Source organism: Pithys albifrons, chromosome 7 (genome assembly GCF_047495875.1).
Source record: "Pithys albifrons albifrons isolate INPA30051 chromosome 7, PitAlb_v1, whole genome shotgun sequence".
Lineage (NCBI taxonomy): Eukaryota > Metazoa > Chordata > Aves > Passeriformes > Thamnophilidae > Pithys > Pithys albifrons.
This window is the reverse complement of record NC_092464.1, coordinates 25,615,921-25,643,687: the sequence shown is the minus strand read 5'-3', so window position 1 is coordinate 25,643,687 and position 27,767 is coordinate 25,615,921. Positions and strand designations below refer to the sequence as shown.

Below are 27,767 nucleotides of genomic sequence, written 5' to 3'. Positions count from 1 at the left end.
CTTGTAAGGGAGTTGCAGATAAATCTCAAGTGTAGCACTTGGTCCAAACCCTCACAATAAACACACAGGCCATGAGAACCCAGGCACAGTCAGAAGATCAAAAAGAAGAACATTTTAAAGCTCCAGCTGAGGAAAGAACTTACTAAAGTCAATCTTCTCTCAGAAGTCCATAAACTTAATTGTAGTTAATTCTTCTATGTTCCCAAATATTTCAATGACTCAAAAGCCTGCTCACAGTCAAACAAATTGGTAAGCACTTTCCTAAACAAGAAATTTTTTGATTCATGCCTTCTGAATGCAAATGACCTCCTTTCTGGGAGGAAAGAAGGGTGCTCTGATGTTCAGCTGGTCCTGGAAAGACTCTGTAGACTCTAAGTAGAGACCGTCGAGTGGCTGAGGTCATTTGGTCTGTTCAGTCTGGAAAAGAGGAGACTGAGGGGAGACCTCAGTTACAACTTCCTCGTGAAGGGAAGAGGAGGGGCAGGCACTGATCTCTTCTCTGTGGTGACCAGTGACAGGATCCAAGGGAATGGCCTGACATTGTGTCAGGGGAGGTTTAGGTTGGATATTAGAAAGAGGTTCTTCACCCAGAGGGTGATTGGACACTGGAACAGGCTCCCCAGGGAAGTGGTCACAGCACAAGCCTGACAGAGTTCGAGAAGCATTTGGAGGATACTCTTGAGCACTTGGTGTGACTCCTGGGAATGGTCCTGTGCAGGGCCAGGAGTTGAACTCAGTGATCCTTGTGGGTCCCTTCCAACTTGGTATGTTCTGTGATTCTGTGACTTCCGCATAATGTCAGAGACAGGGAAGAGAAAAGGAGTCTGAAGTGCCAGACTCGCTGAATTGCCAATGTTGGAAGGCAGTTCTAGAGACTGTCTAGTTCAGCCCCTTGCTCAGAGCAGGATCACCTGGAGCAGACTGTTCAGGACTGTGTGTTTTGACTGTCTCCATGGATGGAGACTCCATTGCCAGCTCATGTTGAGATTTTCATCAACCAACACCCCCCAATCCTTCTCCTCAGGGCGGCTCTCAGTCCATTCTCAGTCCAGCCTGTATTTGTGCTTGTGACTGCCTCTACCCAGGTACAGGACCTTGCACTTGGCCTTGTTGAACTTCATGAGGTTCTTACAGGCCCACCTTTGAAGCCTGTCAAGGTCCCTCTGGATTGCATCCCTTCCCTCCAGCGTGTCGACTGAACCACACAGCTTGGTGGTGTTGGTGAAAATGCTGAGAGGGTATTCAATCCCACTGTCTATGTTGCCAACAAAGATATTAAAAAGTGCTGGTCCCAACACTGACCCCTGAAGAGCACCACTCGTCACTGGTCTCCACTCGGACATTGAGCTATTGACTTCAACCCTTTGAGTGTGACCATCCAGCCAATTCCTTATCCAATGAGAGGTCCATCTGTCTAATCCATGCCTCCCAAATTAGAGACAAGGATTTTGTGCAGGATAGTGTTAAATGCTTTGCACAAGTCCAGGTATATGATGTCAGTCATCCGAAGAATAATAGGCTGTTAGATTTGCCCACATCTATCACTTTCAGTAATGTACCTTTTGTAAGTAGTGTCTTTACATATCTGGAAATAATTGAAAATCAATTAAACATTGCTCATAGATGTAGAGATTGAGTGACTGAGAGGCACAAATAAACAGCTATCTGGTGGAAACACAGAAGATACCACAGGCACCTCGGTATTCAAGAATGAGGATGGGAACATGAGTTGCTTTTGCACTGTTCATGTCTCCTACAGTAAACTACTGTACAGATTCTGACATGAGTAGCCTGACCCACAGAGCATTAGGAAGAGGCTAATATCATGCAGGAATAAATTACTACTTCTCATTACAGACAATTTTTAATCCCCCAACAAACAAAGTTTAGTTTCCTTAAATTTCCCATCCTGCTTTCATCACCTTCAAGGTTCTGCTGTTTGGTCTCTACTACTTTTTCAGTGGGTAGTCTTGTAGGGGAAGAAGGCATGAGATAAGTGTTTTTCCAGTTTTTGGGTCAAGGCCTTTTAACAACAACAAGTCAGCTAGTCCTACATTTGCTGATTCCTGGAGTATCAGAGGGCCACATCTTACTGAAAAACCAGCATCCCAGGGTCATCCACTCTCACCAGTGATGAGACATTTTATAATGCATCATAATCCTGCCAGAAAGAATGGATTTACCCCAGACAACTCATGTGAAACAGCAGTTCTGCACAACTTAAGTCCGTATTTGGCTTAGTCTATTTATTTACAGATGTAAACACAAGACATCAAATGTTAAGCATGTTCTTCTCCCCATGAACTAACTGGTAGTTCAGTGTGTGTTCATGAAAAATCTGGAACTGAAGTGGAATCAACATTTATCTTAGCTGCAAAAATAGTAAATGGTGTTATAAGCGCAATCACAATAAATTAATCACAGATGCTAATGCACTCTGGCACATTTTGTTGTAGATAAGAGATAATGAAAACACTCTGATCTCTCCAATATGACAAATATTTAAAAGCATATTGCTTCTTGCATGTGGGACATTTGCTTGTCATCTTATGCTAAAATTTGTCTTTTCTTTCTCTCTGGCCCACAGGAAATGTCTTCCAAGGATAATAAGAGTATCTCAGCCATGCGGCACATGCTTCTACTTTCCCATTGTGGCAAGCCAGGAGTATTAATCATCATTAAATCAATGTTGTCCATATACAAAAGTTCTCTTCAGGGAAGTGCTTGTCAGTCATCCAGACATGGGGGCAGATGGTGGAAAACTGCTAAGGCAGAGGAAAGATGTATCCTGGGCTGTAATGATGGATTCCTTGGTTTCTGAGGCCTTTTACAGCAATTTAGAAGAGTAACTATTTTATATTTTGTGCTAGGTAACACAGAAAGAGGCTTCATTTCTCACACAGAGCTCCCACAGAGACAAAAATCATGAGGTGAAATAATATTCTTGTATTTGGACCAAATGTACTCTTCATTGCAAGTAGCTTGCACTGAGAACAGTTACATAACCCAAGCAGAAAAGTCATGCCTATGGCTGTTTATCCATCATTTGCACTGCAGCTAGGGAATTGCATGATATTTCACATCCTTTATGGGAAAAAAAAATCTGTGGAAGGATCTCAGTGACTTATTGATTTCACATCTGATCCTGAATTTCTTGCTCACTCAAAACCCTTTGTGCACTGGGAGTTTCAGATATACAGGAAAAACTATAAAATGTAATGTTCGTATCAACAAAGGAAAGTTGGGTTCTTTCTTCCCATCCTTCCTCCCTTTTGTTTAAAATACTTTACACTAGGTCATGTTGAAATGTAACCAAATCACCGACTACTAAACTGTAAAATGTCCTCAGGAACAATTGCAGGATTTGGTGATTTTTTTTCTCAGTGATTTTGGGATAGTGTGACAAATCTGCATCTTTTTATCTATCAACAGAGTTTTTCAAAATTCTGAGTCAAATTAATATTGCCATGTGTTTTTAAGTATCAATAATCTAAGCCATCTGCAAAGGAATGGTTTTGCAAAGGCATCTCTTTCAGGACACTGTGGATTTTGTCACTGCTTGAGGTTTTGGCAAACCATCAATATCACTGTAATTTTCTCTTATGAAATATGGTTTTTGACTGAGATCTTTTTTTTTTTTCCTTAGCTAGCTAAGGTTTAAAAATACTGCATGTCTAACTCGGCAAATTCAAATTTTAGATTTTCTCCAAATTGCACATTAGATGCCAGTAATTCAGAAAGGTATATTACAAGTTATCAGTGAAACAAAGAAACTTAAAAAGGAGAATGCTCATCATATCAAATAGCCAGCATATTCTTGATACTTGGTCTGAAAGGAAGATTACAGAACAAGGAAGGGAAACAGCATCTTTAAGCACAGATCCATTACAAATCACTATTTTAACACTTGCAAAAAGCACAATCCTACTGCTAGTAGTGACAGCATAACATTTGTGTGTATGACAAACTACCTCCTCCAGAAAAGGCTTAGAAGCAGTAACTGCCTAAAATTTTCTATCCAAGACAAGCAAATTTATCATTTCCTAATTCTTTGATTCATAATTGAAATCTCAGTTTCAATGAGAAAGATGATCTCTGTTAAGCATTGCTCTAAGCAGAGAAGAATTCTATTGCTAGGTTTTGTATGTATAAACACAGTCCTCAAGTAATTCAGAATGCTAATGAATAATTTTGTCTTAGCAGCCATCTCATAGAGTGATGGGATATGGCACACAATTATTTTGTTATAAGATACACATCAGCTTTGATGGGTGTGTTGTTCCTCAGGGTTCTGTACAAGATAGCAATAGATCCAAGTCATCAGGAAAAATGAAGCTTGGCTAAGGGTTTGGAAAGATACAGCTAAAATCCAAGGGAAGGCATGTAACTTTGTGAATCCAATTAACACCCCTTTAGTCTAAATAATGATTGTTATTCGCTCTCTGACTCATGAAAAAATAATGATTTAAGTTTTGTGGAAATAAGTCAGTTTTAAGAGATTTTAAGACTGAAATGTGAAGGGCCACATGGAAAACATGGCATAGTTTGTTTTGAGCTGTAAATGCTGCTAAATTCCATGTTAACAGCTGTGACATTTCAGCAGTAAAGCAAGACTGGTGACTTCAGGACTGGCTAAGACACTGTGGACCCCAAGCCAGAATATACATTTTCACATTTTCAGTGCCTTTTCTGTCCCCCCCACCTAATGTCTCTGAGTTCAGTGGTATACAGAAGACAGGAGACTCTGTCTTTTGTATATGTGGTCCTCTTTGTCCCCCTCTACAAATCTGCTGCGTACAGGTCTCTCCTCTCACCTAAGACACCAAAAACCGTTTTCCAAGTGCTACTACATTTAGCCTTCCGATGTGTGGGTGTAACTTCTATTGACTCACACACAATCTCCCCACAAGTACCAGAGCACTAATCTTAAGCCAAATGATAGTTTTAATAACCAAATGGTAGAAGTGGCAGACCCCAAAGGGAGAAGCAAAAAAAGACAACTGGTATCAGCTGAGAGCAAAAGCATAAGAGACAACACATGGGCTCTTGTTTACTGAAATCTTTATGACACAAACTGTGCTCTGTGTTTCTAAAGATCATCCCACTAATGATGCATATCAGGAAACACAACAGAAACAAAAACAAAACAGCCCCTTTATCTCTGAAAAAACCCCGCTTGACTGGATTTACAACATTTTGGTATGTGTTACAAATTGTGCAATAAATTTAGGACTCTGGGTGCTGAAATATTCCCAGTATGAGAGCTGCCTCAGTATCTTCATCACAGGCAGACATTCAGTGGTCCATTTACCAGAGAACTACTATGAAAATTGTCAGAATCTGATTCATATTTAGGATCATAGGGTCACAGGGAAATTCAGGTTGGAAAAAACTTGCTCTTCCAAAGAAGGGGTTTGTGGTTTTTTGGGAAAATTTGCAGTCAGCTCAGCGCCACATGTCTTCCCTGAGATTTAGAGACTGACCACAGGTGCCCTCTTTCACTGGAAACTGAGGAATTAGACAAGTCATCTCTGGGACTGGACATGCTGCTGGTTCTTGGGAATGATTTTACTTAGGAAACTCTGTGGATTTTAGAGGGAGTTTAGGGTCTGTCATTTTTTTTATGTCTCTGAATAGCTGAGTCCTTGCTTGAAACCCAGCAGAAACAAGGTAAGGAAGTTTTTCTGGAAAAGCACCATTATAATTATCAGCAAAATTTGTCTTTTTTTTTTTTTAAAGTATTCAAACCATACCTTCTAGACAATTAAACTTCTTTTAGTACTTCTTTTCTTTGAAAGTTCTGGAAGGACTGAGCTCTAGTCTGGCTTCCACAGAGGAGGAAACTCAAGGACAAGAGGAAAAGAGGGATATTAGTCATTCATTCTATTACCTCAGCCTGTTTTGCACACAAGCCTCATGGATTTGGGCGCTCAACACCTTTAGAAGTCAGCCTACTGGAGCAAAAAGCACATCTGAATTTATGTTGATTTTGAAAGAGCAGAAAACAACAAAGGAACCAAATTAGGAAAAAAATAAAGCAACTCCAGCCAATATCAACCACTAAAATACAGCCTTTCACTTACCTCAATGCATCTAATTCTAGATATCCATGTATGACTCCATCCATTTTGTTGGAAAGGAAAAGACCACACCAGGATAAGCAATGAAGAGTGGTCAAACACATAACTTAATGGCAGTGTATAGAAGCCACTACAAAAAAGCTAGGGGAGAATGAAACATTTTGTGGTGTGGCTGAATGGATGATTTCTGTACCCAATCCACCAATATTTTCCAAGCATGGACAGCTTTTCTTGAAATTAAAATAGAAAACACAAGTCCCATATCCCACAAAAAACCCTGACAGTTAGTATAGAGATGAACCAATCAAGTAAATCTGACTGCATGGCATTTTAGGAAAAGGACAGAAATAACTGCAGCTATTAAAAGTGATATACTGCTGAAATATTTTTGTGATTATGCTAAAAGCTGAGCTGACTCCTTGAAAGAACTATTCAATGGTTACTGCTTCCTCAAATAAAAACTACTCTTCACATGTCACTCCTTTAAAAATACAATGAATGGAGTTGTTTCTGCAAGTGTCAGATTTGTAGTTCTCACTGCCCTTTTGGGACATTTGGAAAAGACATAGCTGAGAAAGACGAAACTAGAAGGTCAGAAAATAATCCATAATAAATCAAAATAGAGTCAATGTAGTAATTTTTTCGTTTCTAACATTAGATTGAGTGTAGTAAAGCACAATGCAGAGTCCTCCAAATTGGACAGTAACATTCAATTTGGTTTATTTGCAAGAAACTAGTATCTAGCTGTCTTCCTCCAGCCCTACTCTCCTGAAATGATGGATGTTTGAAGTTGAGATCCAGATAGTTCAACCAATTTCAATAATTCCTCTTTAGTTTCAGAAGAAAGGAAATGGCTTGTAATACCCTAATGTCCCTTAGAGACATTGATTATTTCTTTTCCTTGTGACTTTGATCTCTGCAGATCAGCTCTAACTCAAAAGCCATGGGACCTCATAGAAGAAGAGTGCTGTACCCATGATAACAGGCCCTACTGAAAGAAAGGGTATAATAGCTCAGGCTTCAATTAGAGAATTTATTGCAAATTCTCAGAGTTCTCATTTGCCTCACTCAACCAGATATGTTGGTGCAGTTTCCTATACTTCTTCAGGTCATCCTGGCTTAGAAAGCTTAGTCAGACCACCGTGAAACAGAAATACTATCATAGGCAAAGATGACGAGTAGTATTAATAATGCTCATAATTAATGGGTTATCTAGACTTTAATATGTTCAGTGAAGAAACATATTATGGACAGATAAATGTTTTCTGAAAAAGAGAGTAATACTGATAAATATGGTTGGTGCTACTCTATCAGTAGTATGGGAAATTTCACATACAAGGCCAGCCCTGTGGATTGCCTAAATCGATATAGGATTGAGCTCATGTTGAGTCATATCATCAATAACCGTGCCATACTGTTTTGTTTTTTGTCATCCCCACCTAAACGCAGGCCAACAGTAGCACAGAGTAGTGTGAACCACAGTTTAAAATTCTCCCAACCAAACCGAGGGAACCAATGTGATTTCCATGTTGTTGCTGGAATTCATTCCCTCTCTGGATACTGCCAAACCAACCCAACTAGGGATGACTCATCTGCAGGGTCTCATGAAGTACTTCTGAAAGGCTTGTGTTTTGCCTTTGGAATGCATTGGATTACAGCAATAGTTTTTGATGATCCAGTGTGGGGAAAGAGAACATCCTTGATTCTTTCCTACAAAGATATCCCCAGTCTGCACTCTGCAGTATTAACTGCATGTTCTGTTTATTCCTCAGTACCTAAGGAAAGCACTGAGCATTTATTCCTTTGGCAAAAATCACCCTCCCACTCTGATTTTGCTTCTGAGACAAAATGTTTTTGCTTGCATAGAAAAACAAATTAACAAAGTGCATAATCCCTCACTCTTCCTTGTTTTCCTATTTCTAACTTTGTGGTAAAGAGATATATGATAAGCTATAGAGTTAAAAATCTGGAAGTCAGAGCTAAAGTACTGTCAGCACAGGAAGCAGAAATATGAAAACCCAAAGAAGGGCAAAAATAAAACTTGTAGAAGAAAAAAACGTATTTCACAGAAGGTGAGAGTAGAAGCCATCAGGACTGTTTAATTTGGAAAGGATCTGATAGATCACATGGCAGTTCACATGAATTAATGAGTTAACATATCCACTTGGCTGATAGCTGTTTTTCCTTTCACTAAACATTTTTTCATTAACTAAAACTGGACTTCATATTTGTAGCACAGAATATTGTAGAGCTATGAAATTTGCTACCACTTACATTGTATTAATGACCCAACAACTTATATGACTTTAAATTGGATAAGAATTTCATATTTACAGAATACACCACCCCTCACATTTGAGGACTAAATTCAAATGTTTTGCTGATTGGAGTTAGGAAAAACATCATTGCCAGTAGATTTTCACATCATTATCTGTCATGGCTGATAGACAACTTCAGTGGAGGCCACTGGGTTCTGGCAGCTTTCAGCAAAAGCTCTTGGAAAGCCTGTTCTGATTATGACAATTTCAATGATCCTATGTAAGCTTACAAAAAGTCACAGAAAGAGGTGAAGAAAATTAAGAAATTCCATGGTAATATTCTCACTTAAATTTGTATAATATACCAGGAAAGACAGAAAAACATTGAGGTACCTAGCTTCAAGAATTTACCAAACATGCACTAGAGGTATCTGAAGTTGTACCTGATGTACTCCAGCCAGCTCCTTAGCTGTCCAGAGATGTTTCACATATATATCTTTATTGATGTTATCAAAACTCCTGAGGTGAAGTTTCTTAGAAATGGCTTCATAAACCTATTCATTGATTTGGCTTCTCAGAAGTGGCTTGCAAGAGCTCCTTCAGTCACCCCTGAAATGAGTTTCTACTTGCTTGTGTTTTGCTCTGTGAGCCCAAAAATGGAAAGGCAAAAGGTATATTAGTTAGCATCATGTAGGATTTATTGAGACCTCCTTTTTTATAGAAAGTATTTGGAAAGGAAAAGAGACCTATTGGGAAAATACACTCAAAGTATTGTATTCATCATATCTGGGCAACCCAGCTATAATGATACGGTGTGTGTTCATCTCTAGCTGTTAAGCTGGACTATTGCAAGATCATGTATTGTGGAACAAAAATTGAGCCTCTCACTCAGAAAAACCTAGAGAAATGACTGAATCAGGACTGAATGAGAGAATCTTTCTCTAGCAAAATGGTAATATAAATGATATGGGGCTGACTAATAATATAGTTGGTTTCCACTAACAGAATAACATGATGATCTGCAGAACTGAAATCCAGACTCTGAGTTAAGATACTATTTTTTCTTATTTTCCATCTGAGTCAGTTAGAACAAAACATGTGTTCAAGAGACCAAGTTGTATGTTTTTTGTTTCCCCATTTAATCACATGTGGGTATCCCCATTCAATGTGAAGATATGCAGAAGATGTACTACGTCAAAAGCCCCATAATGGTGGTTCAAACAAAGTTCCAATTCATAATGGACTTATAACACGAATTACCTGTGGACAGTTTGATCAAGAAAATAAGTATTTCCCATAGGCAGAACTGATTTCATTTAGCTGAAAGAGGATGACTCCAGGATACACATGCAAGCACAGTGCCATATGTGTCTCTCAGGTTTTGTTCACAAGTTTTAAGGTTCCAGTTCCAAAAATGGGCACATCCAACTTAATGGGAGGACTAGACAGAAGCTTTCAATGTAGTGAGTCGTACCTCCCCTGTTCAAGTGTACCTGCTCTAAAACCTAGACAGAACTTCAAATTAATGGAACACATTGTTATGTCTGTAGCCAATCTTTGTGTACTCATAAGGGCTACCCTGAATCTGGTTATTGTCTTGAAAACTCAATCTAGTTTAAGGATTATTCTTCTCGGAAATGCAATGGGACATCTCTTCTCTTGAATATTTTGTTCAAAACATTAAGCTTCATGTACATCATAGAAGAATCTGAACATGGGATCTGAGCTAAGATCTTAAGCAGTCTGAAAGAACACATTGGCTGCCGAATATGATATCCAGAAAAATACAAGTTCTCATTTCAGAGGTAACACACACACACACACACACACACACACACACACACACACACACACACATGTATATAAATCTGTATGGCATATTTGCTGTGCAGGCCTAGACTCCTTGTGAAGTTGTTTTTCAGTATAGCAAATTAGAAAAATATGCCCAGAATTAAAGGTTACTTAATCAGGTTGAAGCAGCAACTTCAATTCCAGCAACTCCCTCCCGCTATGTTACATCTGATAACGTACCCAAGTCCAAACATAAACTTAGTTCAAAAAGATGTTTGGTCCTTGAATGTAAAATGACACTTAGCTTACACAATTAGCCAGGTAATACATATCCTTCCAAGAGAAGCAATTTTTACCACAGAATTATCTGCACTTTACTAATCTCTGATTGTTAAATTTTACTTGCTGAAACTTTTCCATATGGCTTTTTGAATGCCACTGTCCTGTATTTAATTACCACAGAAGGATATTAATGAAGAGGTTTAAAATTTGGCCCAAGCCCTGTTCCAAGTTTTGGACAGTTTGATGGAGATAGAGCCAATGAGCTGAACACTTCTGTCAACAGGAGACTGTGCCATTTCACACAAAAAAGCAATGGCAAAAGAGGAGTAAAAAGACATATAGAAATAAAACATCCAACAATTTTTGAATTGTCCATAAATTTCTAAACCAGCATAATCATAAAGTAGTGCTCAATGAAGTGAAGCACTGCTCTGCTAAACTAAAGGACAGACAGGAACTGGTCGAGTAGTTCTTGCAATCAAGACCATTTTGATCAAGCTGTAAGCCAGGCACATGTCCAAAAGTGCAAAGTGTGCTTCCCAATTTTAAAGGCGCAAAATATGATATTGAGCAGAACAAGGCAAGGGTAGGCAGCTTGAGTGCAGAGGATGCGAGGTGGCTAAAGTGGGTGGGAAAGCATGTGTTGCTGTCTGGATGAGGAAGTGGTACACCACAGTTACTTCATAAGTGCAAGGGCTTTATGAACTAAATCTCCTAGGGACTGTTCTAAATAGAGAAAGAATGACATGGAGCTCTGACAGGCTTTTGTTTGAGAAAGCTGGTTGCCTTCTAAAAACACTGGACTGCTGTTTGTACTTTTTCCAAAAGTGCCTATTTTTAACCTCAGCCTCTCCATACAAACAGTGGAAAGATGCACCATGTAGTAAACTCCGTTTTGTCCAGCATGAAATTAATGGCTTCCTCAGTCTTACCTGACAATGGAACACATATTCTGGTGTGGTTTTCTTGAACTTCATGTTCCATACCAAGGCTACCCCATCAGGCTCATGTGGAGCATCTTCATTATTGTTATAAGATGCAACCATCAACTCAGGGTACTAGAATAGAAAAGAAAAAGCAAGTGAAATAAAATGAATGATGAAGAACTTATGCAAAATCATATGAGACAGAAAAAATTATACTAAATGTGCAATATCTGGTTTTAATTATAATACACACTAGTTCAGTCATAATACTCTGCTTCATTTTGGTTTATATTTTACTCATCCCTAACATCATTAAGGCCCCTGATAATTGCTCTCTATCAGTTATTCTCAGATATCATAAAGGAAATGTTATTTTCTGTAGGCAATTCTCAGAAAAGACAGCTTGTAGAATTTTTGTAAAGGTAATGCAAGGAAGGAAGAGGAAAAATCTGAAAACTGGAATAATTTTAATGTATTTGCTTAACCATCTCTTCAAGGATGAACCGCTGCCTTAGTTGATTTTGTTAATAAAAACACTATGACCACAGAGTTGACTTGTTTTTATTCTAAAATTCACATTTTTTTCAGCATTCCTGAAAACTATTCTTTCTTATTGCATTTTGAACTCTTAATTTACTTATGCAAAGAATCAATTTGAAAGCACTTCTTGATGATTCAAATAGCAAACAAGACATTTTCTTCACAAAAGCTCAATTTTGCAAGATCTTATACAGCACAGGGTGACTTTGAATTCCACTGACTCAGTGAGACTGATGCAATGAGCACTCTAAAATCTGATCCATATTTTCTTGTACACCCATTATCCACGATTGTATAGGTATACAGTAGATATACAACACAAATGTGTTCGCTTTGTTTACATATATATATACGCACATATAATATCATATATGAAAAATCAGATTTTCACATTCCATTGATGACCTTGCATAATTTCAAAACACCATAAGAAGTAACAATTCGTCCACAAAACATCAATTGCATTCAGTCTATTCAATAACTCCCAGTTCTCCACTCTCACACGTTTGACACTAGGCACCTCTGGTAACCTCTGTCCTTCCCTCTAAATAGTCAAAATAAGGCAGTGGACCTTATGGCATGTCCAGAGAAAAGCATGTGGCTTTTGCAGGCCAATGAACCAGCAGCTCAAGTTCCGCAAGACCCATACTCTCCTTCTGTAAACTAGAAATGCTTTCCCTCAAAATTTCTCAATAATATCTGCAAATTATTGCCACTTTTTGTCTTTCCCAGATAAATTCCTGCAAACCGCTCACCACTTTACAGGGAAACAGTAGAGTTGGCAGATATAAAGGGAGCAGGACAAAGAAACTGCCAACTGGGAGTTGTGAGTTTGGTCCAAAGGTGTCTTAACAAAAAAACCCCCCCAAACAACCAAAAAAACAAAAAGCAAACCCAAACCAATGCACCACATTTTTTTATAATTATTATTGGGGTTTGGACCTCTCTACTCTCAAAATCCATTTGAAAGAAATAATGCACACAGCTGTAACTTTTGCTATCAGCAACTGTAACTTCCCACTTTCTGTAGAGTTCCACAGATAATGCATCAGAGAGCTGATGATTTTTCTATTCAAGCTCATTGTTCCAAATGAGCTTGGACCCATGTGTGGAAGAATCAGTATGACATGTTGCCACCATAGCCTCCTCTTTCCCATTTTGAGACAGCACTGACTGGGCTGGACCTATATCCCAGCAGATCATGGCTGCTGGCACAGCTTGTAAGGACAATTTAGAACCTACTTGACTTGCATGGGATTTAGACCAACATCTCTTCTCTCTCCTCAAGAACGGAGGGACATCTGAAGGTGGATTAATCCCACACCCGAGACACCACCTCTCTGGACCTGCTTGTATGAGCTTGCCCTCCACTGCTCTCATCCATCTCACCCCTCTCTTCTCGCTCTTTCCTGCAACAGATTACAACCACTTCTGAACAATGAGCTCAGCTTCTCCTTTGAACATTTTCATCCCACACTAGCACATGTCCAAGTAAACAGCCTGTGCAGTAGGCTCTTGACAGGGCATCACGTTTTGGCTGAACAGGTTAGGTACCATTCACATGAGCAGCTGAGCCCGTAGTCACGAGGGGGCAGACACCTTGGCATGCAGAAGTGGCAAACCCTTCCACTAGCATGACTGCAGACAGCTAGGGTGTGTGACCAGGACCAAAGTACCAACTTTGAGGTGCTTTGGGGCTGGTTCATGCTCCTGGGGATGTTTTGTGAGCATGGTTAGCAGCATGTCTGGCCATAAACAAACACTGACTCAAATCTGGCTGGTCTACATGTAGATTTTGCAATCAGTTTCTGTATTTGACTGAAAATACAGTTTAGAGTTTACACAGATGCTGGGGTCATACCTAGCTGGGTAACACCATTATAAGACTCTTTGACTCTTAAAAAAACAGCTAAGTGCAGCACCCTAAACCCTCTCTGGCATTGCACACTCAAGTGCTTCACTCAATCTACTTGCATTTATAGAATTTCAGTCTTCATCAGGTGTCCAGATGTCCTGTGACTGCAACTGAAAACAACATGGAAATGGTGCTGTGTGAAACAGCCTGAGTCAAGAGAGACATGTCACTATTTCCAAGAATAGTTTTCTTGGCTCTAGATGAGCTAACTTAACTCCCATGGACAGAGTAAGGTGATCTCACTCTTTGTTTGTGTCTACTCTCAGCCTGCTGAGCCTTTCCCTAAGATCCCTGTTGAAGCATCTAAGACATTTTCCTGTTCCTCTGTGAAAGAATCTAGGGGCTAGTGGGTTAGGTTTACTGGTATGAATGATCCCATGTGTTTGAATCTGTATTTTATATGTGACTGGGAGTAGAATAACTTGTTTAATCAATGCATCAATGTCCTTTGTCTATTTTCCTCCAGGCTGTTTTGCTGAAGCAATTTTATCGCAGAAAATTGAGCAATGTGTTCCGCAGTTCCCATGATTATTCAAGTTATCCTTTGGCACACTGGACACTGTCATGTCCTGGAGCATGCATGAGAAGCAGAGCTAGTGGTTAGGTGGAATACCTCTGCCTGTCTCCAGCTGCTGTCCCATGGATAGAACTCTAAACAGGCAAGAGAGAAGGCAACTTCATACTCCCAAGCTACTGTAGGGCAGCATGCAGAAGCCCCAAGGCACAGAGGAGCCCCTGCTGGAGTGCTAGGGAGCTGAGTGTGAGGAGTTAACAAAGGGGAAGGAAGGCAGGAGGGGCCACCCTGGAACAAAGAGGTGGGAACCAGAACATGCCTTCGAGCCCCAGGGGCTGAGCAATTACATTTGGCAGTGCTCTTCTGAGGCGGCTTTTTTTCTTGCTGCCCTGGGAATACAGTAAGAGCTGCTTGTTAGGAAAATATCAGATAAGAATTCCATGTAATTTCCATCCCCTGAACAAGTGAACAACCTAAGATAAGTGTTTCCTCAGGCTTATATTTGATTTCTGTGGAAATCCATATGTGCTTAAAGGCCACCCACATCACAATAGTGCATACCTGTTGTTAGGCTGATATTTTCTATGAAAGCAAAGGTACAAATCATTTTTCACACAGGCCGCAAGCTGGATATTACAGGAAGCCTCTCTGCAGCTGGCTGTTGTGCACCACCCAGACCTGCTCAGCCTAGGAGCCACACTTGCTGGGACCCTATGACTCCTCCCTGCTGTCTGCTATGTCCTCTGTGCAGTCAGCTGTCACCTTACTTGAGAAGTACCCAGGGGGATGGAAGCAGCTCCGCTGCTATTTCAAGGGGAAAGAGAGAAAGATGGATGTAAGAGCTCTGTACTCTTTATCCACTGACTCTTTCCAGCCCTCACACACTATTTACATACCGGATCTTGAGCACTTGCTGTGTCCACGTGCACATCTAATGTGGTACAGAAAGGGCAGTTACTTCTAAGAGTAGGCAAAACTTGTTTTTTAAGACTGGACTGCGCTTGATCTGTGGCACCTTTGTGACCACACCAGGCTCCACTAGGGATCTGGAGACTCAAGGGCACACGTGAGGCTGGGATTGGGGCCAGCTAGGCAGACTAACTTGTGCTCGTGTTTTTGAACTCTATATCCTCTTGGAGCGGTTTTGTTGTATCTGTATTGTGGACTTTGGAGCAGAGTTCCTGGGTTCTCTCCCCAGGGAAACCAGATGCTTTGCTCCAGGCTGGAACCCAGGAACAGGCTAACAGGGATGAAACAGAGAGAATGAGAGAATGAGGGGGGCTGGAGTGAAACTGGAACCAAATTAATTTAACAGGACCGGTGATGAGGTGTGTGTGTGCTAATCCCAGCTCTACAATAAAGCAACTAATTAACATGGTTTCTGTACTTTGCTGATGTGATTGTATCAGTTTTGGAAAGCTTAACCAGCTCTATGATCAGTTTTATTTTGCAATGACAATGCTTTGTGGTGCACAGAAAGTGGGTACATTCAAGGCTGGTTGCTTTAGTGCCCTGTGGGCAGCTTCAGCCTCTTCTTCCATTGCTTGAAGAGAGAACCCAGCAATTTTTGAAAGACCCCTTTTCAATCTTTTCAAGTTGCTCAGATACTTTCACATTTTTAAAATCATAGAATCACAGAATATGCTGAGTTGGAAGGGACCCATCAGGATCACTGAGTCCAACTCCTGGCACAGGACATGCCAAGAATCACACCATGTGCCTGAAGGTATTGTTCGAACACTTCTTGAATTCGGACAGTCTTGGTGCTGTGACCACTTTCAATTTCAATTATTTTAATTTTGAGCTTTTTATCATAAAAAAGTTCAATGTGCTGAAGGAGTGGAGGGGTAAGAAAGGTAAAATGTAAGACTCCATCTTAGTAGGTTTCTAACCTACTCACGTTTTAATTCAACATCCTGCTTCTGAAGATCAAGATCAAGACCAAGACACACAAAGAAAAGTGACAACTTCATTATTGACCATTACACTACAGAGAAACATGCATTCACTCATTCAGAGCCCTGCTGTTAGGTGAAAAATAACATCCTACTGTTAGGTGAAAAATAACATCCTACTGTACGTAACAAAGAGCAAATCAGGGCTGCCCGTAAGTTTTTTAGGGAGCAGTGGAAATGATATGGAAGCATATCTCCCACCTTCACATCTTACCTGAAGAGACCAATCCATACAGGTGACAACACGATGTTTTGACCAGTGCTCATCATAAAACTGTCGGTTAAAGGAAAGATTGGCTCCTGCTTGAACATCTCTGTGTGAATTCAAACCAAGTGACAAATTTTAAAGTACCAGGGTTCAAAAGCTGTAAAAAGCAATGCAGAAGTTTCTGACTACTTCTCAGATCTCTGCCCAGCCTGGGGAAGTCTGCCACCTTGATATAATTGCTCTGACTGTCTTGCTGAAAACGAATCTGGAGCAAGGAACAAATTTTACATATGTTTCACAAAACCACATTTCTTCATTTCTCACTGTCTTTCTGACTCTTCTGGGTCACCCTGGGCCATCTCCACCCCTTTTAACTCTCAGGATGAACCTGGCCCTGGCATTCAGCAATGGAGATGATAGAAGCCGTAGACAGGCTGAAGCACAGTACTGGTCCAACACTGTCACACTGATGCATTTAGCCAGTCCACAGGGTTGATTGCTCAAGAGTAACCTCCAGTAACTTCTGTGCAACACAGCTACTGATCTGCCATGAGGATTCAACAGATATGCAGCTGCTGAAACCTAAATACTTCCTCTTCTACCAAGTTTTACTGCTTCTTCTCCCCTACCAGCTGCTGAATGCAAACCCTGTCACTTCTCACTCAGCCATTTTGATTGCAAATGCTTCGGGAATCATCATTTTCATACCCACAAAGTATGGTACAGTGGGATCCATTACAGACCTGAGACAGTAGTAGAATATAAACAACACTAGTTTGAATTTGTAAAAATTTCATAAGCACACACACATACACCACTGGAATGTATGCATTTACATATACATATATATACACACATTTATCTATTTCAGTTATTTGTTCAGAATTTGAAAGTTCATCCCAAAAATTAAACAAAAAATTAAGCCTGCTGATTTAATATGTCAAGTAAAAAAAGCCCTACCATCCAGTTCAATAAAGCACAAAGCTGTTTTACAATGTAATTTCAGTTAACAAAGTAACCCATGCCTTCATGCAGAAATTTTAACCTTTTTTAACTATAAAAATGTTAATTTTTTTTTAAATTAAGGCATCCTGTCTTTTGAATTATCTTTATAAAGCTTATTTTACAAAAGCAAAAAAAACCCAAACTGACCCATCTTTTTCTTCTACGTCTCTGCCACTATAGTCAAAGAAGATGTCTGAATCTTCAGCCAAAGCTCGCTCAATTACACGTATTGTCCGGTCAAAAAATATCAGGAATTCTTCTGAATGGAGAACTTGTTGTTTTTCTTCTTCTGTCAGTTCTCTAGGAGGAGCTTGGAAAATCAAAAGATGTAGTAAGAGTGTGACATTTCACCCCTTTCCCAATGAATCAACATCTTCAGCCAGTTTCTTTTGACATGAAAGATTGCTGTGGCAGTGTCAGGAGAAAAATCAAAGCTTTACTCTTAAAATCATGACTAAGAAGTTTTCAATATATCTAAACATACCCCTGCATATTCCCAGAATTTAGCATTTACACAGAAGAGATCCTATATCTTATATATTTATTATTCTGAAATGGAAAATACTTAAACCCCCCCAAATTAAATAAACTCAGTGTTCCTATTACAGGAAATGGCCATGACTGACGTTTAGGCAATACTTAACTGGAAAAAGCAGAACACTTATGTAACAGGGGACCTGTCAGTGAAACTGAACAAAATATAATCTCCTTAACTTATACTATAGTTCTTTGTATTTAAAGGGCTCACATAATCTCTTCCTTCACTTCTTCCAATTCCTGCTTGGTGTCACTGATAAACTCTGCCTTTGCTTCAGAGCTTTTCCGAAGCAATGAAGTAAATAACCAAAGATATTCTCTGAAGGCTGCAAAATTGAAAGCAACCAGACAAACACCAGTTTCTTTAAGGCAGTGTTATTCCTTTCAGAGGAATCCTAAAACCCAGAGCAACCAATGTTAGTGACCAATGGGCAAGGCTGCCCTGGAAGGTGTAGGTGCTATCTCAGGCCCTGGTCAGGATAGCTTGGCCCCTACACGATGAAGTTGAATTTTTACACATACACGGAGATGCTAAACCTTTACTTTCAAACCAGTGTTTCCAGTATGGCCCTTCATTTGAAAAATACTCTTTACAGAATGCACCAATGCAACGTCTCCACCAGTTTAGTCACCGACTGGTAAATTACAACTTAAACAAGAGCATCTGGGGGAAAGGAAATTGGGATGCTGCTATTGCTATGGTGCAGAATTCTATTCTCAATTCCACTATCAGGGTCATATTGATATTGTGGCAATATTGCATATCAACTATGCCTTTGCCTCCATGTGCTTTTAAATCTTCATTTTGGTTATATTTCAGAAATACTTGTATTTCAAAAAATGCCATTATTATCTTCACAGTTACACCAAACCAACCTTGCAACTAGCTTAAATTCCCAGCATGAAAAGCTCTGTTGACATCATAAAAATTATGCTAACAGAAAATTTTGTTCCAAATTTATAATTAGGAACACAAACAACATATCATAAACAGATTTATTGCAAAATTACAGACTCAGACTTTAACTGGTGATCAAAGGTCTCCTGCATTTGGCTTTACACTACAGATTTGAGGTGTTTACTTGTGAAAATGACCTTGTGGTCTCCCTAGGCCATATTGGGTTAAAACCCCAGCAGCCAAAAAGGGGAATTCAGCAGCTTGGAGAACACCCACTATACATCAGAGTTTAACTCCCAGCCCTGTCATACATATCTCAGTGTTTAATTAAACAACAAGTGACACAGTTTGAAGCTACAGCTCAAAATTATTTCTCAGTTGCAGTGCCATACCACACAGCTTCTTTCTGATTTTCCCATGCTTCACCCTAGATTCATGCACTCCAGTGCCCAAGTAGGATGCCACCACCAGCCCCTGGGACAAGAATGGATGGAAAGCCACAACAGCAGGCAGGAGTGACATGGTCATCATTTCTGCAGTACTCAGCCTCCCCAGGTTTCAGTATACCAGCTTTCGGAGTGGTTGTGGTTGGGAGAGGCTGCTATCACCATGCTTAGGTTTGCCTCAAGTGGCCAAAGCATTAGCTCTGAGAGACAAGATCTCTGCACTACACTTGAGCTATATATAGATGGTAGGAGAAATGCCAAAGGTGGAGGCACAATTTGGCCCTCAGGAGATGGAGTAGCTAAGAAGTTACAAACTTTAGCATTTGATGATCTTCTGTGGCTTTGCCCCTATATCTCCTATCAGCAGATTAGTGGTCTCTGTGGAGCTTCACACATCCCAAGAATATCTTCGTCCCTCCGCATCGTTCCTCTGAGTAGCAGAGCGACAATTACCAAGGCAGGAGCACAATTTGCCTCTAAGTGCTTTACACAGAAGCAAAGCATGTGAAAAAAAGAGTGACCAGCAAAAAGTACAGGTGACCTATTGCAGATCCATTGCTGAATAGTAATTGGCACTAAGGCAACTCATCTGGCAAGGAAGCCTCTAATGAGGCAATATCCCATCGTCACCTCTAAAGCCTTCCGAGAATCAAAGGCAACAAGCATGACAATGCAGCAAAATGGCATAAAAACGGGAAAAATAACTGCAAAGGCTACTGGAAAACTAATTTTAAACTACTCCAAATGGTAAAAATTACTTGTTAAATCAAATCCTCTCTACAGCTTGGAAATATAAATTTATTACTCAGCCACTTGCCAACTATAACTGCAAAGAAAACACAATCAAAAATCAATAGAAAAGGAAAAGGCAAAAAAAAACCCCCAACCAGCCTGGAGCTGTGGAGTGCTCACAAGCAGTGGAGACTCACATGATTGTAGTTCTACCTCAGCAAAATCTCCTTTGCAGTTAGCAATGATCTGTGGGAGGCCAGCAGTCTATTAAACCATCAGGAACACCTTGGCTAAAGTTTGTAGGGCATAAATCAGCTTACCTCATTCATCTGACTGACACACCAGATGCCTCCTGGCAATATTAAGCTTAATATTTTAGCCCTAGTTTCTTCTTTCATTCGGCTGCCTCTGAAGTTTTATTTGAGACAATCTCTTCTTACAAGGATGTTAACATCATTACTTTTTTCAGTGTAAAACATTGCTGTAACTACTGTAAATACATGAAGTATAAGCAAAAAAACCCCAAACAGACAGGTTTGTTCTTTCAGATATGAAGGTTTTCTAACCATTTGTCTTTCAGAGCCATTTCTATTTTCTCCTTGTTCCTTCTCCCTGTCTGTCCATTACCTCAAATAAAATAAAAAGAATCTATGTAATTTTCTGCAATTTTTCTTCCAATCTGGGAGCTTACCGTGACTTTGATCTCCACTTTCAAGAGACACAGGCTCTCTTCAAGGAAAACTCTGACAAACATAAGTAGCTGATCAAAGTATTTTTTCGTTTTGTTTTGCCACAGAGATCTATGTGATGTGACAATATCTTAAGAAATTCCCTGTAAGAATACAGCATTTGCCTTCAACTATCTGCTCTCCCTGGCATAAAACACAAACCAACCACAACTAACCTTCTGAGTCTAACTAAGCCCAGAACAATGTGTAGGTTACCACTGCTAAAAGTTACATGCTTATTTCCTGGAGTGAAATGAAAGCTCCTGCAAGGAAGACCCACACTTTGCTCTTGTTTCAACACCATCGCTTCCTAATGAGCTGTTATGCCTGTGCTCTGATCCCACCCAAAGCAGCTGAACCCATCCAAGGCCCCGCACAGCTCACAGCAGGAGGATCCACGGTGCAGCCACCAAGTCCTGCCTAACAGGACCACTGGGCATCCTGTCTGTCCATGAACTCACAGAGACATCTGTGGAACCACATATCCACAAGTAGAGTGCTGTCCAGGTAGCTCTGGGATCATAAAGTCAATAGCATATATCAAAAAAGTCCTGTGTTCATGCTAATGTATAATACTGTACAAAATAAAATGGAATTTACATTTAAAATTAAATCTCTGTGCAGTTAATATGCACAGAGGACACTACAGGGAAGGAAAATATGAGGCGTATCTGTAATGAAAGACATTATACACTTATGCTGGCACAGAAGGGTCTAGAATATGTAAAAATAATTGAACTTGGTGTAAAAACAAGCAGTTTCTTCAAGACTTATTTAAAAAATAGGAACATTTTACTATTTCCTGTGATTTAACATGATCTTCAGGATCAGGTCCTTTGTTCATAAACTTCTTTGGACAAAACAGAAAAAATAAGAACTTCTATGAAAATATTTTCTTGCATTTTTAGGAACTAAGACAAATTACTGCAGACTTGTTCTTATCTGGCAGAAGCATGTTTGTAGTAAATATAACATAAATAGTTGGAATAACAGTGAAGGATCAAATTCACAAAGACTCACATAACAAGGTATTTAAGTCTTCTCCCAAGGGAGAGACTTGAGTCTTCTACCAACGGAGTCAAAAGTCATTAAAAAAAACCCCAAAACACATTTAAATAGTTACAATAGACGATAAAAAGGATTCTTCTGGAATCTCAGCAATTCCAAAAACCTGACAAGAGAAATGTAGCTCATCAAAGGAAAAAAAAAAGGAGTAAGTGAATAAAAGAAAGGGCAAACTAATAAAAAGAGTAAAGCAGGAAGCAGCCTTGTTATGAACCCAGAGATACAATAAGAGACAGAAGGGGATTACTAAAACCCCTTTAAGAGCTGTATTATTTCTTTCAGCATCTATTTAATTCCATGTAAACTTTAGATGTGCTGACAAATGAGGACAGCCAAAAGGTAGAGGGTGAGAACCTCAACGCGTGAAGAGGCTCTCAGCAGCTTCCACTCCTTGCTTGCCAATAGATTGTGACCCTCTTGTTTTAATTGTGCTTTGTGCTTTCATGTCAGGCTTGATTTATTCCATATCCTGCTTTGCTATGTGCCATATCATGGTTTGATATATGTCATATCTTGGTTGTGTTGGCAAGCTCCTACAGGCGTAACTGCTGAACAAATAAAGGAAGATTTTAAGCTGCATTTAGGGATTTTTTGATTCTGGAGTAGCAAGTTGCAGAGCCTTAAATCTGGATCTATGCCAGGCAGGACTGTTCTATCGACTGCTTCTCGAGGAGCTATGCTGAGCACCAACCTCATGCATGCCTGGGCTGGGCTGCAAGGATGAGTTGGCATACGTGAGCTGACTTGGTGTTTGGGGCAGTGAAACCGGGGCATTACTGGCTATTGAAAACCTACCACAGTCTGTCCTGCTTTTCTGATACTGATGCTTGGCTGTTGAGACCTAAACCATGCCCAGCTGCACAGCCTGCTATGTGGACACCCAAGCACAAGGCCAGGGCAAGAACAGGGCGCAGCAAGTCTTTGGAGCTGCAGATCCCACACCCTCATCAGAGCCTTTCATGCAGGTTTCTGTGGACATACCCATGACCTGAAGTGGAGCTCCAGAGCTCTCTGGTGGTGGAAAACCCCATCCCACTTGATGCAACAGTTTGCGACCAGTCTCTTGTTTGTGTGGTCAGGAGAGGCTGGGAACGGGCAGAACCCAGCCCAGCTCACCATCGAGTATCCCACACTTGGTTCTTCCAAAAACAATGGGGAGAACATGCACCTGAGACATGGATGACAAGCAACCCCATGGAAGAAACACAAGGTAGCTCCAATGCTTCGTATGCTTTAAGTGGTCAGCAAATCAATTCTTCATCTCCCTTCGGGGAGCTCAAGCTGTTCCTCTGTCCTTTGCATCTCCATGGCACTGAAGTTCTGCAAGAGGTGCTGTGCCAGACAGGCTGCCCCATTGCAGGTGCACTGTGTGCCTTATGGTGATGCTGAGACATGAACAGAACTAGAGTCAGACCCTGCAAACACCCATGACTGATGAACAAGTCCACTAAACCCCACAGAGTAACTCTGGGGTGTGCAGGGTGAAGATGAGGAAATTAAGCATGCTATAAATGTCTGCAGACTTAAATTGGACTACCTATAAACCACAGAGAAAAAAAATCACATTTCCTCTTAAAATACCATTGTTAAAATAGAGCACTCCTGCCCTATTGGCTTGGAGAGAAGGAGACTGAACAGACTAGATCTAAGCTCTATTTTTTATTCTAACCAATTTTTGAGTTATATTCATGAAAAAACTGTCTGCCTTTCCCTGCACTTCTCTCTCCCATGGATTTTTTCTTATACTCCTATAACTTGTAAAAGGCTATGCTGGTTTTTTTTAATCTGTTAAAAAATGTGCTCCCTGAGCTGAAACCAAATTTCAGCCCAGAGCAAATTTTTATGGCTGGGTTATAAATCCCTGAAAAACAGGATTCATAATGGAAGTGCTGACACAGCCTTAACTACTATATAGCAGTGTGAATGGCGCCACTATAATATCTATTAGAGATTCTTTAAAAAGTTTGCAAAATATTGTCTTGCCTTGCAGAGAAAAAGAAGCCAGAGTACTTAATGCCAACATAAACATGCTTTTAACCCATCATGTGCTAATTTGCAGAAAAGCTATTAATTCTGAGTAGGCACACAGAGTGCAGCACCGACAGGAAATGTTCTTCTAAACTCCTGTTTGACTTGTAACATGGTTTTAATCACTTCCATGAAACACAAACGATGGCTTCAACCTCTGAATGGTCCTCAGAACATGAGAAGGGTGATTACAACAGAGAGGAAAATGGGATTTTGTAGGCAAAAGGGCTAAAGCAAACAGGGAGAGAATGACACCAAACGGTAAAAAAATGGGACTCTGTTCCGTATCAGTTTGGAGACAGCAGTTTCATTTGATTCACAGCATTTAATGCCTGTCATCAGCACGCCACTGTTTTATCCATCACGACACATACTGTGGGTCAAATTCACTTTCTCACTTTCTATCAGGCAATGAATATGTTTTCTTCTTCCTTGAACCCGGTCAAATATTAGCATCTCACCAAGCAGATTCTGCTAAAATAACCTGTGCCTTGCTTTTACAGCCTGCAGTTTGTGTGTCCGAGACCAGTGCAAAACCAGCACAGCTGTTCTACCACAGGTGGGGGGTCTGCTAGGCAGGGAAGGGGAGCACTGCCCCCTAACTAAAACACAGCACAGAAATAAAAGACATTGACACGAAGTATATTAGACTAACTTGAAAGCCCACAAAAAGTAAATTAAATCTGTCCAGGATTTTATTTTCATTAATTTCTTCACTTCATGCAGAAGTTTGTGCTTTCTCCCCATGTGTAAGTGTTAGCATTACTTTTCTGTGGGAATAAAGAGGTGTGGTATCAGCTGTAAGCTGAATACTAGAGGGACATTCAGTAACTCAGGATGGTGCTTACACACTGAGTCCAGTGATGGTGGATTTTATGGCTTTTTGTTGTCATCAGTAAAAGAGATGTGTGTTAGGTCCAGTGACTGCTAGAGCCCATATGTGAGTTGACCCTAGTTTTGGAAAGAAGGGTAATTTTAATGAAAAAGTAAGTTTTTCTGTGTTGCCACATTTCTTGCTCATGTCCTCACTTCTGCCTTTGCAGACTTGTCTGACTCTTATTCCTGCTCCTGCTGCTCCCTCTGCCCATGGCAGCAGCAACTGGGGCCAGCAGGAGAAGTAGAAGGATGAGTGGAAGGAGTGAGTTTCTCCCTCCATGTTTCTACAAGGACACAACAAGCAACAAACACCACAAGATTTACAGCTTGGGTGATTTCTATGATATTCTCAAGAGGAAAGAAAGATCAATTTATAGTCAAAACAGTGCGGTTGGTACTCAACTCATTTCAGTGTGTGAGGATAGCAAATATGGGCACTGTATACTGGATTCAGGTTTTTTTCGACACTGATGAAAAGATACCAATTCCCCTTGGATGAGAAAGAAGCATCCCCTGTTGTATTCACAGATAAAGATTTCATGGGCTGTCTGTAAAATGACTCCATATTTTCCTCCTAGTAAGATTGTTTTATGAGAAACAAAACCAAGGTCACAGAACCATCCTGATAATGATCACCATAGCAAGAAGGGACTTTAGGACCTACCTCAAGAAGTTACCTTTCAAGAGGCTAAACAGCATTTTGAGCAGTCCTGAAAATATAGAGGTGAGCAATGCAGGAGAGGAAACCCATTTCCTTTCAGCCTGGAGCTGCTGCTATTTCAGCTCTTTTTCTCACTTCACACAGGGGTGAGCACTGACTGTTGAAAGCACTGACACACTAGAACGGCCAATACTCTAGTAAATTCCTAGATGAGCAAGAGCAAATTTTACATCCTTGAAAGCCAGGAGAGGTTCAAGAGAAGGAAAAGAGACATCATGGATATCTATCATGTCCAGTGCTGACATGTATGACTTTGGCAAGTGTCTCTTGCCTGCACCAGAAACAAGAGGTAACCTGCACTTTGTCTCTTGTAACCCTGGAGAGTGCCTCAGTCCAGAGAAATGGACAGAAGGGCTGGATCTGCCTGGCTTCAGGTGTCTTTTTAAAGTTCCCTTGAAGCAGTTCCCACAAAAAGTTTTGATTTTGACAGTCAGCATTTTTCCGGTGAAATGGTTTTCTGCCGGAAGACTCCTAACTCTCAACAGGTTTAAGTTTCTCCCTCTCAAGCGAGCAGACAGTTACGGGCTCTAAGTTTGAAAACCAACCAACTTTATAGAGCTGCTGGAATGCCTGGCATTCACATTTTAAATCTTTCATGTAAGCAGGGTATTCAAGCCAGAGGAAAAATTAGCACCAGTCCTAGGAACCAAAAATCTTTGCTTTGTTCACAAATTAAAAGGACATGTAGCTTCTTCTAAACAGCTGAAGTCTTGTGCCTTTTACAAGCTTCTCAGGCCTACCAGCTGGGTCACTGGGATACAATTTTCTGCTTTTATGCCACTCATATGGTTTTGAATCAATAAAACTGGTGATTGTTTCAATTTCACTATTCTCAATAATGGAAATAACCTATGAGAATAACTACTAGCATGACACAGTCCTTTAAACATCTAGCAATATCCTTTCCATTTTTTAAAATACCTTCTTTCACTTCCTGCTTCTGGTCTTGATTTTCCATCTCCAAGTCATCCTGTGCTTTTGGCTCCACCATCTCTTCGTCATCTTCATCCTCTTTAAAAAAAAAAAAAGGAAAAAAAATTGTGAGATTCTCCTCTTTAAGGGGCCTGGAAATACTATGTCTTCTTTACAATTATAAACTGGTAACAAACCCAAGTTGAGCAAAGTGCACATTACCTGGAACACCTACATTTATGCTCAGAGTGACTCTCTCAGGCATTTGCCCCCAGACTGCAAGATAATCTGCTAGCACAGGGCACTTACCACTTCTGCTCCCTGTAGCAACTTCCCATCTCAGATGTCAGCTGAATATCTCCCTGACCTCAGAGATGACTTCTTGGATGGCATAAGGACAGATACAATCATGTTTCAGCCTAGCAGCTATTCCACAACTGGGACACCTGCTATCCAGACACCTCATTTCCAATTCAATTCTCACAAGATTAATTTGCCTTTTGACCTACAGGAAGAGGTTAAATAGAAATCTGACCTCAGGTCAGATGCCACTAGCAAGGAAACAAGTATGGTACAGTTCTGAAAAGTCATCACCATCAACTGGGGAACACAGCAACTGAAAGTGGCATTTGGAGCTTAAGAACCATTCTTGCATTAATACGAATTTAATGAACACTAAAATTTGACACATGTCAGTTACTACTGCCAGATGTTTTAATCACCTTTCTTGACCTATGCAAATGCCTCTCTCCATTCCGGTCTCTCCCCACACTCACGTGTTCTCATTTTATTAAGGAGGGCAAGTCATTCATTTCTTGATGTTTGCCTGAAGTTACAAGGGTTCTGATTGTCCAGACCAAAACATAATACAAGCAGAGCTGGAAAGACAGTAATGTACCAAAATGGCTCAAAGTCTACCGAGTTCTCATTACTTGTTCCCAGCTATAGCAATGTGATCCGTTATGCTGTGCTCAGGTCTGGCACCCAACCACTCACACTCTTGAGAGAGTAGAGACACCCAGCTTTCTAGATTCAATGAGCTATGAGGACTGAAAAGAGAGCTGGTACTAAAAGTATTTGACAATTAGGATGAGTAAATCTGTGGGCTATGGAGGAATTATTTTAGAGTGATTTTGGAGTTTGACATACCACCAAGGCAGAGCCCTGTGTCAGTCCATGGCATGAGAGAATACATGTTGTCCTGGCCCTGGGGCATTCAGCTGTCAGGAAAAACTGCAGTTCCTCCAGGGCTTTCTGAGCAACTTGCCTGTCACCACACGGTTCCGAGTGACATGATGCTTCTCCAGACACATTCCGGGCTCTAATCTGCCACATTAACATGGCCTGGAA

General features: G+C 40.4%; 1 protein-coding gene across 6 annotated transcripts in view; it reads right to left on the bottom strand.

The window, feature by feature from the left end:
- Positions 1–27,767, bottom strand: part of DYNC1I1 (dynein cytoplasmic 1 intermediate chain 1) — a 186,508-nt gene that overhangs the window by 55,672 nt on the left and 103,069 nt on the right. For all 6 annotated transcript variants that reach the window (XM_071560758.1, XM_071560755.1, XM_071560753.1 and 3 more), the window contains exons 7-10: positions 26,427–26,516; positions 17,622–17,784; positions 16,476–16,575; positions 11,344–11,469 (exon numbers count right to left, since the gene is read on the bottom strand). In XM_071560758.1, the coding sequence (XP_071416859.1) occupies positions 11,344–11,469; positions 16,476–16,575; positions 17,622–17,784; positions 26,427–26,516 (479 nt within the window). The remainder of the gene's footprint in view (positions 1–11,343; positions 11,470–16,475; positions 16,576–17,621; positions 17,785–26,426; positions 26,517–27,767) is intronic.